This window comes from Melanotaenia boesemani, chromosome 23 (assembly GCF_017639745.1).
Source record: "Melanotaenia boesemani isolate fMelBoe1 chromosome 23, fMelBoe1.pri, whole genome shotgun sequence".
NCBI classification, from domain to species: domain Eukaryota; kingdom Metazoa; phylum Chordata; class Actinopteri; order Atheriniformes; family Melanotaeniidae; genus Melanotaenia; species Melanotaenia boesemani.
The window spans coordinates 5,544,972-5,558,954 of NC_055704.1; the positions used below are offsets into that span (position 1 = coordinate 5,544,972).

The 13,983-nt window shown below is 42.8% G+C and overlaps 1 protein-coding gene across 1 annotated transcript in view; it reads right to left on the minus strand.

Moving 5' to 3' along the window:
• tmtc1 (transmembrane O-mannosyltransferase targeting cadherins 1) overlaps positions 1 to 13,983 on the minus strand; it is a 95,079-nt gene that overhangs the window by 38,246 nt on the left and 42,850 nt on the right. Inside the window, exons 5-7 of the mRNA XM_041977454.1 lie at positions 6,429 to 6,510; positions 6,122 to 6,225; positions 3,784 to 3,973 (exon numbers count right to left, since the gene is read on the minus strand). Of these exons, the coding sequence (XP_041833388.1) occupies positions 3,784 to 3,973; positions 6,122 to 6,225; positions 6,429 to 6,510 (376 nt within the window). The remainder of the gene's footprint in view (positions 1 to 3,783; positions 3,974 to 6,121; positions 6,226 to 6,428; positions 6,511 to 13,983) is intronic.

The following is a 13,983-nucleotide window of genomic DNA, read 5'->3' on the forward strand; positions in this document are numbered from 1 at the left end:
ATTCGTGCGATTGCCTCCAAACTTGGTGGGAAGCTTCCTGACAAGTTGGGGACCAAAAATTGTTCAAATCTTTCTAATAGCCGGAAACGTGTTACCGTGGCAACCGACGGAAAAACGCCTTCTCGCCATGAAACACGGTTTGCTCATATCTCCATAGAAATACATGGGATCTCCACCAAACTTCACAGTATTCATACATGTCACACCCAAAGTCCAGCAAAGAAGTCAATCAAACACCTGTTGCCATGGCAACGGGGTGGCCGCCATCTTGGATCTCATTGCCATTTGAACGAACTAGTCTGAGGGGAATGGTCCGACCGACTCCAAACTCGGTGGGGACCTTCCTGACAAGTTGGGGACCAAACGCTCCTCACATCTTTCTAATAGCAGAAAGCGTGTTACCGTGGCAACCGACGGAAAATGACCTCGCCAAGAAACACGGTTTGCTCATATCTCCATAGAAAGAGATGGGATCTTCACCAAAGTTCACAGGATTCATATGTGTAACACCCCAAGTCCAGCAAAGAAGTCCATTAAACACCTGTTGCCATGGCAACCGACGGAAAAATGACCTTCTCGCCATGAAACACGGTTTGCTCATATCTCCATAGAAATAGATGGGATCTCCACCAAACTTCACAGTATTCATACGTGTCACACCCCAAGTCCAGCAAAGAAGTCCATTAAACACCTGTTGCCCTGACAACGGGGTGGCCGCCATCTTGGATTACACTGCCATTTGAACGAATTAGTCTGAGGGGGTTCGTCCGACTGACTCCAAACTTGGTGGGGACCTTCCTGACAAGTTGGGGACCAAACGCTCCTCAAATCTTTCTAATAACAGAAAGCGTGTTACCGTGCCGACCAATGGAAAATGACCTTCTCGCCATGAAACACGGTTTGCTCATATCTCCATAGGAATACATGGGAACTGCACCAAACTTGACAGGATTCATACAGGTTGGGTCCTTAACGCGTTACACCACCTGTTGTCATGGCGACATCGGGTGGCGGGGTCCAGGCCGCTCGGACCCGATGGATGCCGCTTGCGGCTTTAATTCTCCTTCTAAGCGCCTAAAAGCCAAATTTGACCCCCTAAACACCCATGAAAAGTTGTGAAATTTGGCACACACATCAAGCCCCGAGCAAATTTCGATATTCTAAGGTCTGCATACACTTCAATGCAAAAATGGCTCAACAGCGCCACCTAGACACCAAAAAAATCACCAAATGAATGGGGTCCCAAAAGTCTACTTCGACGTAGGAACACGAAACTCGGCACAAACGTGTACCACCCCGAGTCGACCAAAAAACTCAATGGAACATCTGTTGCCATGGAAACGGGGTGCCCGCCATCTTGGCGTGTACGTCCACTTTTTTCCCAGTTTTTGCACTTTACACGCATCGTATTTGAACGAACTAGTCTTAGGGGATTCGTGCGACTGACTCCAAACTTGGTGGGAAGCTTCCTGACAAGTTGGGGACCAAACGCTATTCAAATCTTTCTAATAGCAGAAAGCGTGTTACTGTGGCAACCGACGGAAAATGACCTTCTCGCCATGAAACACGGTTTGCTTATATCTCCATAGAAATACATGGGATCTGCACCAAAGTTCACAGTATTCATACCTGTGACACCCCAAGTCCAGCAAAGAAGTCAATCGAACACTTGTTGCCATGGCAACGGGGTGCCCGCCATCTTGGATTTCACTGACATTTCAACAAACTAGTCTGAGGGGATTCGTTCGACTGACTCCAAACTTGGTGGGAAGCTTCCTGACAAGTTGGGGACCAAACGCTATTCAAATCTTTCTAATAGCAGAAAGCGTGTTACCGTGGCAACCGACGGAAAATGACCTCGCCATTAAACACGGTTTGCTCATATCTCTATAGAAATAAATGGGATCTGCACCAAAGTTCACAGTATTCATACCTGTGACACCCAAAGTCCAGCAAAGAAGTCAATCGAACACCTGTTGCCATGGCAACGGGGTGCCCGCCATCTTGGATTTCATTGCCATTTGAATGAACTAGTCTGAGGGGATTCGTGCGACTGACTCCAAACTTGGTGGGAACCTTCCTGACACGTTGGGGACCAAACGCTCCTCAAATCTTTCTAATAGGAGAAAGCGTGTAACCGTGGCAACCGACGGAAAATGACCATCTCGGCATGAAACACGGTTTGCTCATATCTCCATAGGAAAACATGGGAACTGCACCAAACTTGACAGGATTCATACACGTTGGGTCCTTAACGCATTACACCACCTGTTGTCATGGCGACATCCGGTGGCGGGGTCCAGGCAGCTCGGACCCGATGGATGCCGCTTGCGGCTTTAATTAATATTACAGTCTGTCTTCAGACACCGTCATGATGTCGTTTCCTTTAGTTTTACTTTGTCAGAAAATACTAACGTGACAGGCTGTAACAGCGACTCACTATGTGTTACAATTAGTGCCAGACCATTTGTGACCATTATATATAAAATATAACTCTATCAAAGATGACATCTTTTTGACATTTGGGAAAAGCATATATGGTTTTTATTTTGGTTCATATACGATATATGCCATGATATATTTCATGATATATTTCATGGCAAAGAAAATATTGGAGTAAAGAAAATGTAATTTAACATTGAAGGGCATCAGAAGGCCTCATAAATAATGTTTAGCTAACTTCACTCATATATAAGGCATACACCTTACATATATTTTTCTATCTGTACTTTAACCTACTTCTAATTTGCATCAGCAAGAAGTACAAAACAAGATGTATTTAATAAATTCATCATTAATTTATACAATTCATTTATAGATTGACTTTTTAAAGGTTAGATAATTTAATTTCCTAGTTATTTAATGCTTTGTTGCATGTTTTTGGAAATTCATCTGTTGTAAAGTTAAACATATAAAGACAAAATATTGTGAAACAGTAAAATGTTCTTCTGTAATTCATATTTTTGTTGGTGTAAGCATTAATGAACCAAAAATTAAGTTAATTTATTCATTATATATATATTTTTTTAAATCGGCCGATTAATTGGTAATCAGATTTTTGATTCTGTCAAATATCGGAATTGGTATTGGCCTCAAAAAATTCATATCGGTTGGACCCTAGTATGATGTAATATTACTGTATATTGGGTATCATTCCAGGTACAGAAAAGCCCTATATAAATACAGACCATTTACCAATGAACAAAGGAAAGGAGCGTCAGGTGTCCATGTCTGCTCCTCTGACCCACCAATAATATATGATGAAAAAAGTTGAACTAACCATCTTTCTTTAAATCACAACTGAGCAAATGAATAAATCACATTTAAAAATGCATAATTTGGACACTTCTACTCAGAATTAACAGACAGGTGTGACCAGACTTGACCGGTAGCTGTACACCACCAAGCCCCAATCACAACACGTGTTACCAGCTGTTAGGGTTACTCCATGCCTTCATCAGAAAGACAAACAGATATTTTCTGATCAGCCAGGATTCTCTCATCATGGGCAATCCTGGCTCATTGGGGCACATCTTGGAATTAAAGGGACCCTCCTTCAATCATATGCATTGAAAATCATAAAAACACAGATTTTCTGTAAAATGTAATTTTTACATCCATCATTCTCTTCTTGATGCAGTCAAGCTTCATCCTCGTTGTTTTACCACCAGCTGCAGCTATTCTCCATGTCCTCAGATTATAATATTCATAAAGACATAAACATCAGGAAGCAGCGGGGATCCTGGGAAATGCGCTTTCTTTGTGCGCACATCTGGATCTTACCTGCAGTGAGAAGATGCAGTGCAGGCACAGAGCCACCATCACCACCGCCAGCAACATGGTGGCCACGTTGCGGACGTCTCCCAGAGACTCCACCAGGGTGATGCTGCCCACCTGCCAATCGTAGCACAGCATGACGGGGGCCAGCAGCAGCCAGGCGTTGAAGGACAGCAGGTATGAGTAGGTCAGGATCCTGAGAGGGAGCAGAGCCGGAACAAGGTAGGGTATTTTTTATTGATACTCAAAGGTGGATTTGATTTGCAGTAAAAAGTAGAAGCAAAAAAAAACAAAACAAAACAAAACATGATAACAGACACAAAAGGACAATACACACCACAAAAGAAGTGTATACTCATCCTCTCTAAAGCCAGGACACATGTGCATAAAAAACTTAAAAAAACACAGAAGAATAAATAAATGAACAGAATAAAAATTTATTATATAAGAAACCTGGTCACTATCAAAACCTAAAACAGAAGAACCAAGGAATCAAACTGTAAGAAGTAAACAATAAAGAAACAGCTGACTCCAGTAAAGGATAATAAAGTGCTAACAGTCTCTCTAACAGTCTCTCATTACTCTAAATCTCAGACATGATGCCGTGAGCTGGAACTCGCTCACCAGAGGATGAAGTCAGAGGAGCTGCAATTCACTGCATCTGTCTGGTAAGCAAAGTGTCACCCAGCAATACAAACACAATACTAATTTTCCATAAATCCTGCTTACTTGAAGCTGTTTACATGACCATGATGTGAACAAAGTTAAATAACAAGTCATTTTCCAGCCTGATAGTTCGTGTAGTTAAATGAAGTGAATGTTCAGAGCCTGACGCTGCTGCTGATTCGGCTCTTCGGTGCATCGATCTGTTCACAGCCTTTCAGTTCCAGCCTGGACAGACTCGGACGAGCAAGGGAAAGACCAAACATCAGGGAAGAGAGGGCTCAGTCTCCATGACCAGGACCTCTTCCAATGCAGAACCACGGACCTCTGAAGCATTCAGAGTCCTGCTAGAAGTTAATAATACGACTTTTTTCAGCTGTGGAAATACTTTGTCTTAGATATAAAAGGATGGATGAGCTACGTCAGGTTTTAGTAGGTCGAAGAAAGAAAAACAGAGCTGTGATCTATTGCAGCTCTTCTGCTCTGATCTCGTCTGGTCCTCGGATTCAAAGCTATGACTCCACTGGACATCTGGAGGTCAAACCGGGCACAGATACATTGTGGTGGAACTGATGATGGAGGGGCTTTTTATGAGATTCCCGACACCGTATCACCTGTTCTTGGTTTGTCCCCATTAAAGATGCTGACCAGCAGCACCTGAGCCTCATAAGCCCCGCCCCTAACCCATTCATCTGGTCAGAACACTTGGATGGTGTTACCTTGGCTTAGTGAGGACCTTGGAGTTATTCTGGACCAGGATTTGTCCTTTGACTCACATTTAAACCAGATTTTTAGAACCTCCTTCTTCTGATGAGGATGAGGTGGAGGTTCAGGGAATCAAACCACTTTAAAGCCTCATGTGAGGTTTTGGAGATTCCCACGATGCACTGGGCTCCTCTCTTTTTTCTTCTCAGACTGGGTATCCGTGGGGTAGTAAAAAGTAGATGTTCATCACTCCTTCAATACATTCTGACTTTTCCATTTATGCAGATTTTTTTGTTTTAAGTTCATTTAACTAAAAAAAAACTCTTAATAATATAAATATATGTGTGAGCAGGACGGCAGGACCTGGGCCGGCGTTGGTAGTATCGACCGGTCCCACTTTCCGCATGGTGCCCATGAGTGGTGTCGGAACAGCCCGAGTACATTGATACTAGCGAGCCACTTTCCACCTCACACCAGGAAAATGTACGTTTTCACAACTTTGTTATAGCTCTTGTGATTCCTTAGTGTGTGTGTGTGTGTGTGTGTGTGTGTGTATGTGAGCACATGTATATGAATTAGGGCGGCTTGGGTGGGTGTACGACCCAGTCCGGCCCTGCTAATACTCTCCGAACGATGGTATTAGGGAGCATTTTGTTTACATTCTTTAAAAAAAACAAATGCCCCAAGTCTTCTGGAATATTTGTAACGTGTAGGATGTCTTAGTCATGACAGCGTCACACTTATACCTTCAGGTAAGTGGGACAACGTTTTGTATTGGATGCGGGATGGGCTATCATCATGCATGGGTCATGCATCCACCCCTCCCCCCATAAAAGGCCACTGCTCGATGTTGTGTTGGTAGTAAAAATGTTGTAGAGGCAGCAAAAAGGTGGTAAATTCAACTCTTGAATTCCTGTATGAACCCTGTGGGAGCAGAATGACCCACCTGGCTCTGCTCTGTCTCCTGAACACTGACCTGGTGAGCAGGTGAGGTGAGAAGGAGGCGGGGTTGTCCTGTTCAGAAAACAGAGGCATGGATCCGCCCATCAGCCACAGCCTGACTGACATGATGACCACCACCTGATGCAGAGAAGATCTTTACACCTCCAGCCATGTTAGGTATCACACACACACACACACACACACACACAAGGCTGAGGGAAGATGAGGGAAGCTCAGATGGTACCAGAGAGAATCCTCCAATGAGTTTCCATCTCCACTCAGTGATGTGGCAATACACCGAAAACCACCTTAATCCCTTGTAGAATAATCAGATTACTCACGTAACCAGAGATGAGGCCGGCTCGTTTGACCAGAGGGATGCAGGTACGAAGGACGTCCTCGAGTCGGGATTCAGGGAGACGACTGAGGACAGAAAGGCAGACGATCCATCAGACGGCGTCCTACATCCTCCTCCTCCTGCTTCCATCTCTAAAATAAAGCTTCCTGACATCAGACTGCTGTTGCAGCTTGTACTTCCTGTTTGGAATCTGTTGTGAATACATGAACCTCTGTCCTTCAGGCTGCACAGGTAGAGAATAAGGACATGCTGCAGTAAAAAGTGTGTGATGAGGCCGCTGATTTAAGATGGGGGAGGATTCTGTAACACAGCAGGATGCTTTACTGTTCTCTGAGCCACATGCAGGGCTTTATTTACAGGAAGATAAATAAAATACACCCATGAGTACAGAAACAATCCAGAGAAAAAAAAAAGGAATCAGAGGATGGTCTGGAGACCAGATCAAGACCTAATGAAAAGCTGGGAACCAGAAAAATTCAGTCCTGGATGCTGTTTTCTCAGGTTGCAGCAGAGTCGGAGCTCTGACCCGGTATCAGTCAGAAGCCTTAACTGTTGGTTCCAGTCCATAATATCCTTCAGATTTTATTTAACTTTTCAGCTAATTTCTGTAATTTTTTTAATTAAATACATTTAAAATTAAATGACCCTTTCTTTTCATTTTATGTAATTTTTTAATTTGATTAAAAAAAATTTTCATCAGATGTTTTAAATTTCATTTAAACATTTCATTATTTTTTTCATTTATTTAATTTTTTTATTTAATTTTTCATTTCACATCAACGCTTTGCAGTCATTAAAAATGATCAATCGCTGAATTAATTATAAATCTGAAAGGATCATCCAGTAGATGGTGGATGTGTAGCTGCAACTGTGAGTTAATAATGGACACCTGAAAGGTAAAATCTTTGATTAAAACGAGTTAAAGGCAGATTTCCAGCCTTTAGTCTGCTTCATGTGTTCATGACTCTGCTGCAGAAAGTTGATGCTACATGTGGTGTTTTATTTTTGTATCTGTGTTGTGGTTAATTAAATCCTATTTTGTATACATAATGTGCAGAAGTGAACATTTTGGTGGGAAATGTTTGGTCGGGTATGATGATGTATCCTGTACTGAGAGGCACCACATTCATGAGAAAGAACCACTGTGTTAAACTAACTGAACTTCTTTAACTAGTTACTGCGAATGTTTTATAAAAACACAATGGATAAAAAGATGTCAGGAAACAGGAAGATATCAGCTCTAGCTTGGCCGAAGATCCACATCCCCCAGGACTGGTTTCACACCGGAAATGAAACAGACTCCTACGACCCAACCCACAGCACACAGAGGTGGATGATGGTTCCTAACTCAACTTTTCCTGTAGGATCATACAAAATACAATCCTCTGTTTCCCCATGACAGGATGCTAATTCACCATGACAACTGTAACCATGGCAACAGCCAAGGATGAATGGAGCACACAGGACAGAAAAATTGAGTTTGACAGTTTTCTTGATACGCCTCCCTGACACACATGAAACAAGACGATACACACACAGAGTTTAGACAGCGATAGCATCTTATTGGTGGATTAAGTGGAGTCTTTCTGACAGCTCAGCTGCATCACTGCAGCAGCAACACTTATTTTCACTGTGGAGGTTCCTACAAGGACAAACTAAAGGAACACAAACATCAAGAAAACACTAAAAACATGAACGGAGAAAACAAAGAACAAATGCGTGAATTTTGTCATATGTTGCAGGAGTTTCTGAGAAACATACTCATACAGAGGCTGCTTCACCCAAAGGAGAAAACACAAGCTGTGTGGCGTCATGTTTCAGAGCAGAGAGGAGTGCTCAGACCTTTAGACAGGAGACCCCAAACAACTACAACCAGGAGGTTCACCTGCATCTCATGATCAAGCTACTTCTGAGGAAAGTAATGACTCCAGGACTCTCCTCCATGACGGTTATGGTTAGTGTCGTATGTTGGACTTTGTGACTTATAACAGTATGACCTTGAAGGTTCCCATTACCCCGACTAGTTTTAATTGAAGAAGGCTTTCGAATGAGACCTGAAACATCTTCAAGAACCAGGAAATACAAGTCCAGCTTTATATATATTGTGTATATTATATTATATAAAGCAGGTCCAGGGAAAGAAGGGAATAACACAACTCCAGAAGATGCCAGTGAGGAGACAGTCTCAAGTTTAGGCTTCATTTAATGTTTGTCTTATAGCTAAAGATTGAGCTATGAACAATCAGACTTTGGCGTTGCAGGAGCTAAATCGTAAACTGGAGGCTATTCAAGCTCTGGATGGCAAACTGGTTGCGATTTCTGAGCTTGTACGTAAGGTGGTCACCAACTTGGAGAAGTTGTCGGCTCGGCTGGATGGAAACTGACCCACAATTCGGATGATTGGAGTCGCCAGTGGGACCACTGATAGACTCAAGGCAGACGAAACAGCTCTGGCCTGAACCAAAACAAATGCTGTTATCAAATTCGGCTCCTTGTACTGGCCTTGGGTGGCTGGTTAAAAGCTCCCTGGAATGTTTTGTTGACGGATGCTCAGTCCCCCCACCCTTCCCCCACCCTCCTCACGGGCGGTGGACTTTAACCTGGATCAGCTCCCAAGGATGCCCACTATCATCAGGCGGCAGAGACTGTGATGGAGAACTGAGACAAAGTTCACATGCTCACTTACTACGCACACACACGCACCACAATCACATACACCACTACAGATACACCTCCCCGTGATTCACTGCCTGGGTTGTCCCCCCCCCCCCCCGGCGGGTTGATTGGATGCGCTCAGCTGCGTCCGCACTTTGCTGTGATGGGAGACCCCCTTTCCCCCCCGCCACGTGTTTCTGATGTTGTGAATGTCTGAGTTATGTGCTTTATGTACCGAGGAGTGTTCTTTTTGTATCTCAATAATGGGCCCTTAGGCCCAGTGTGGAGATGCCATTTTTTATTCTCTCCAGCCACATCTTATTCCCCTAATGTTACCTTTCTCCTATATCTAAGACAAAGGAGCGCTGTAGAAAAGGCTGCTGCCTCAGTATGCCTGATCCTGTTTGTGTTATATGTTGTTATTGTCTAATCTTGGATGGGTTGTACTGGAAACACAAATTTCCCTGAGGAATTCCAAAGGGATTAATGAAGGATTTCTGATTCTGAAATACAGAAAGAACAATAGTGTCAGGGAGAGCCAAGGCCAACATAAAAAACAAAACGCCCCAACCTGAAAATGAAAAGAACAACTTACCTCCCACAGAAACAAAAGAATACAAACCTACTTCTAAACTTCCCTAACTTCAACATTAACAGGAGAAAATGACCCACAAGGAAAACAAAATGGCCGCTCTCCCCTACAAGACCAATCTGGAAAACTAAAGAACCCAGAGCTAAAACCTAGGCCGACACAAGAGCTACAATGTGCATTGGCAAGTGGCTGAAAAGGCCCAGAGGTGCAGATCCTCAGTCCTTTTATAAGCCCCTCCCACGCATTGATTGGCTGAAAGGCAGCCACCTGAAGAATGAGCGAGACATTGACTCACTGATCCACATCACCAGGATCTACAGCAGGGACATCGGATGTCATCCGGACTGGAGAAATATGGCTGAGTGGTAACAAGGAGAGGAAAGGTAGTCCATACAGAGGGCATTGCACCCCCAGAGGGCAGAATAACAGATGTTGAGTGTTACAAGTACATTGGCATACCACAAGCAGATGGCAACCACAAAGAAGCCACAAGGAAAACTGCCACAGCCACATATCTACAAAGAGTAAGGCAATAAAAAAAATAATAATACATTTTATATCGGGGCGCCTTTCAGGACACTCAAGGTCACCTTACAGTCAAAAAAAAAAAAAAAAAAAAAGATACATAAAATTAAATAAAATCCACTAAAATACAATTAGTATTAGTCTTAGTTAAAAGAACAAGAGAAAACATTAAAAATTAACAGGACACAAGGGACGTGGGAAGATCAAAGAGACTAGCAGAGTCTGATAAGACTAGTCTTAGGTTTGGATCTGAGGGTTGAAGTGAGTCGATACTGCAGAGGTTAGGGGCACGTGAGTTCCATATCCGGGGGGCCTCTGGAGTGAAGAAAACCAGACTGGAACTGTTCATTACGATTAATATGGGTTAAATGGGTATGGAGGTGAGAAGCAACCATTTTTTCGATAGTTTTGGAGAGGAATGGAAGACTGGATATAGGATGAAGGCTATGGAGGTTCCTGGGAAGAAACAGCCTACTTCACAAGAACATTTGGAGGGGGTCTGACTGGCTGGTTGAAGTCTTAGATTTTTTAATTAACTCAGAAATGGTGAAAGTAGAGAGTGTATGTAAAGGAAGGGGGAGCAAAGGGAACTGGGGAAAGAGTGCCAGGAGTAAGCTGAAGGAGAATATTCTTGCTTGATTTGTACTACAGAAGGCAGTAGAATACATATATGAAGGAAGTGAGTCAGATGGTATAGTGAGGTTTCTCACTAGAGAAAACAAGGCATTGGAGTCACCCAACTTTAGAACTGATTAAACCAGAAATATAAGTGAATTTACCTTGTATGAAACAGTTCTTGTAATGAAAGATATGCTTACAATACATTTCTTTATGGACAGTAAGACCAGACTTCTTAAAGAGTCTCTCATATTGGCGACCTTTAAGCAGTCTAAGAAAAGGCTGGGAAAAGCAGTCTGTGCTGGGCAGGCTGCTAAAGAGAGACTGTTCAAATCGGTTCTGTTATGGTGTAGCCCATGCCTTCTAGAGAGGCTTCCAGTATAAAACTACAGTACTAACAAGTCATTGTGGAGATCCTTATAGGCTGTTGGATCCATTTAATTTGAGTCAGGTGTGCTGGAGCAGGGGAATCTGGAAACCTGCCGGATTGGTGCCCTCGAGGACCGACTTTGGCTACCCCTGATGTAGACCCTGCATGCCATGACGGCTTTGATCAGCAGTCTGGGTTTGTGTTTATGGGCGTCGTGCTGATTTATTTCACACCTGGCTGCTCTGGACCTGCCCTGCGCTGGGACCTCTACCACAGCAACACACAATATCAGGACAAGTGTCTCAGTTTTACATTTAATAAAATTATGCTTCTTCTTTGGTGGTGTTTTTATGATAATGTCAGATGCAGATAGTGCTTTTATATGCAAATGACTCATCAGGGGAGTGTCTGCATCCCTGATGGCAGTCTAAATACTGCAGCAACACATTTTCTTAGGAAACAGCCAGTGTTTCTGCATTCTGTGTAAAAATAGAAGAATTATCAGGAGGTGCTGGTTTCACCTGCTAACGACGGACTAGCCCTCCAACGGTGGGTCTACAGGCTTTAATGAGGATCTATCTCTGTGTGATATGGATGTTGTATTCTGACTGCTTTCTGGAAAAAGATGAGAAGCAGAACAAACTGATGGATAAGCAACTATAGCTGAAATTGTCTGCCAGCATTGAGCGTGTTTCTATGACCATCACAATCAGATATCTGAGGGTAATCAGATTACTATAATAATCTGATGCATCCTCTTCTGAATGTGATGTTAGAAAAATGCTTATCTATATTCTCCAGTTCACTATTACATTTCTTTTGGAGTACGTGATAATGTAACTTCCTGTTATTTTTCAAACATGCAGTCTTTGTTAAACATGGCGGCGCCCGTAGTCTTAACATTGGCTCCTAGTGTGGAAGCTAATACACTGCTAAAGAGTTTATATGTGAACGTTTACTTTGTTTAGACTCGGACTCTGCTGCTGCTCGCCATCTTGTCTTCTTTTGTGTCCCACACGCATTGGAAGATGGTAAAAAGACGGAAGAATCTTTTGCACATGTGTAAATAAATGAGATAAACGGGTCTACATGCACAAAGAATTGAGGAGAAATCAATGTGTATAAAGCCAGCTGCTCCTAATCAGAAAACTGCCATTATTTGATAAAAGATAATCAGATTATGTTGTCTACATAAATGAATAGTCTGATAACTCCAGAAATCCGATAATGATAATAAACAGGCTGATGATGCTGAGTAAGGTATGGTTGCTACAACCAAAAAAACATGAGAAAAAAAAGGCTTAAAGAGGACCAGAGGATAGAGGAGCTTTCTGATCATTAACAGCGAGCCAGAGGGAGCAAGAGGAGTGTAGAGCCAAACGCCTTCCATCTCCCAGTCGTCCTCATTACTGTCTGTCGGCTCCTGAGCTGGGAAGCTAAGCAGCAGTCTGAAAATCAGCTGTTGTCCCCCATGTGCTGCAACAAGGAAAGATGAGCAACTCTTTCGTTGTGTAGGGAACCTTTCCATCGCTTTATTGCCTCTATCCCCTTTACTCTTCAGCTGCACAGCTAATTCCCACTAACTTCAACTACAACCAAGACATCGTCCACACTTCTTCTTTCTTCCCAGATTGCAGAACTTGACACGGCTCTGGAGTTCAGACCTGCTCCTCTGAACCTGCTATGCTACCCCTGCAGACCAGCATGGTCTGACACAGCCCTAAACATCACACTCAGTGTTCAGGAGAGACAACGTGGTTAGCAGAGCCGCTAACTCCACAGGACAACAAAGAAGTATTTTCTTGACTGGACATTAGCTGGACCAGGTCTAGCCCATCTGATCAAGGACCAAACCATTTTCTAAGAAGTGTAACTGAGTGTATTCACACCGTGTCTGTTTAGTCCACCTTAAACCAATCCTGCTTCATGTTTCATTTTCAGTCTGGTCATGAAACAGAGTTTCAAAGCTGCTGCTGGCTGGACCCGTACTGGCTGATGTCAGAAATTGTTTATTAATGAAGAGTGTGGACATAAATATTTAAAATGTTACGTATCGTGACATGTTGCAGACTGCCAATTAAAAAGAATTTCATCAATTTTTGCCTTTCTCACGACATCCTTCTCCACAATATCATTCATTAGAACTATATATACTAGTGATGGATGTTTGTCTCTTTTCAGAGAGCCGGCTCTTTTGGATCCTGAACAGCTCTTAATTTAGCATCTTTTGGAGCCCCATAATTTACATTAACTTCTCAAAAATTAATGGCAAATGTTTGCACTATTTATCATTTATTAATTTAAAGTTTAATTTTTCACTAGAAATTGTTACCACATGGTTTGTTTATAATTGGTGCAATAAAAGTAAATGTTTTTCCAAACACAGTGAATGATTGTGATTAATAATCATGATTACAATATTGATTGAAATAATCGTGATTGTTATTTTGGTCATAATCGAGCAGCCCTACTTGAATGTCATGCCTGCTCCCTCCTCTCGGGTGCGCTCTGCATCTCCGGAGTACTGATCACTGGTTTCTATACTACAATATCCAGAAACCCTCTGCTTCAGACATATTGGACACACCTGCTTCCCATCACAATCATCATTAGCCTGCACCTGGTCACCTGCCATTATAATCTCTCTGCACAGACTGCTACATTGTGTGGTATTCTCACTCATGCTTGCGACTCAGAACAACCATTGTTGTACTTCAGAGGCTCTATTAAAGTTCCTTTGTTCTTACCTGCGCTTCTGTCCGGCTCCTCTCTGGATTC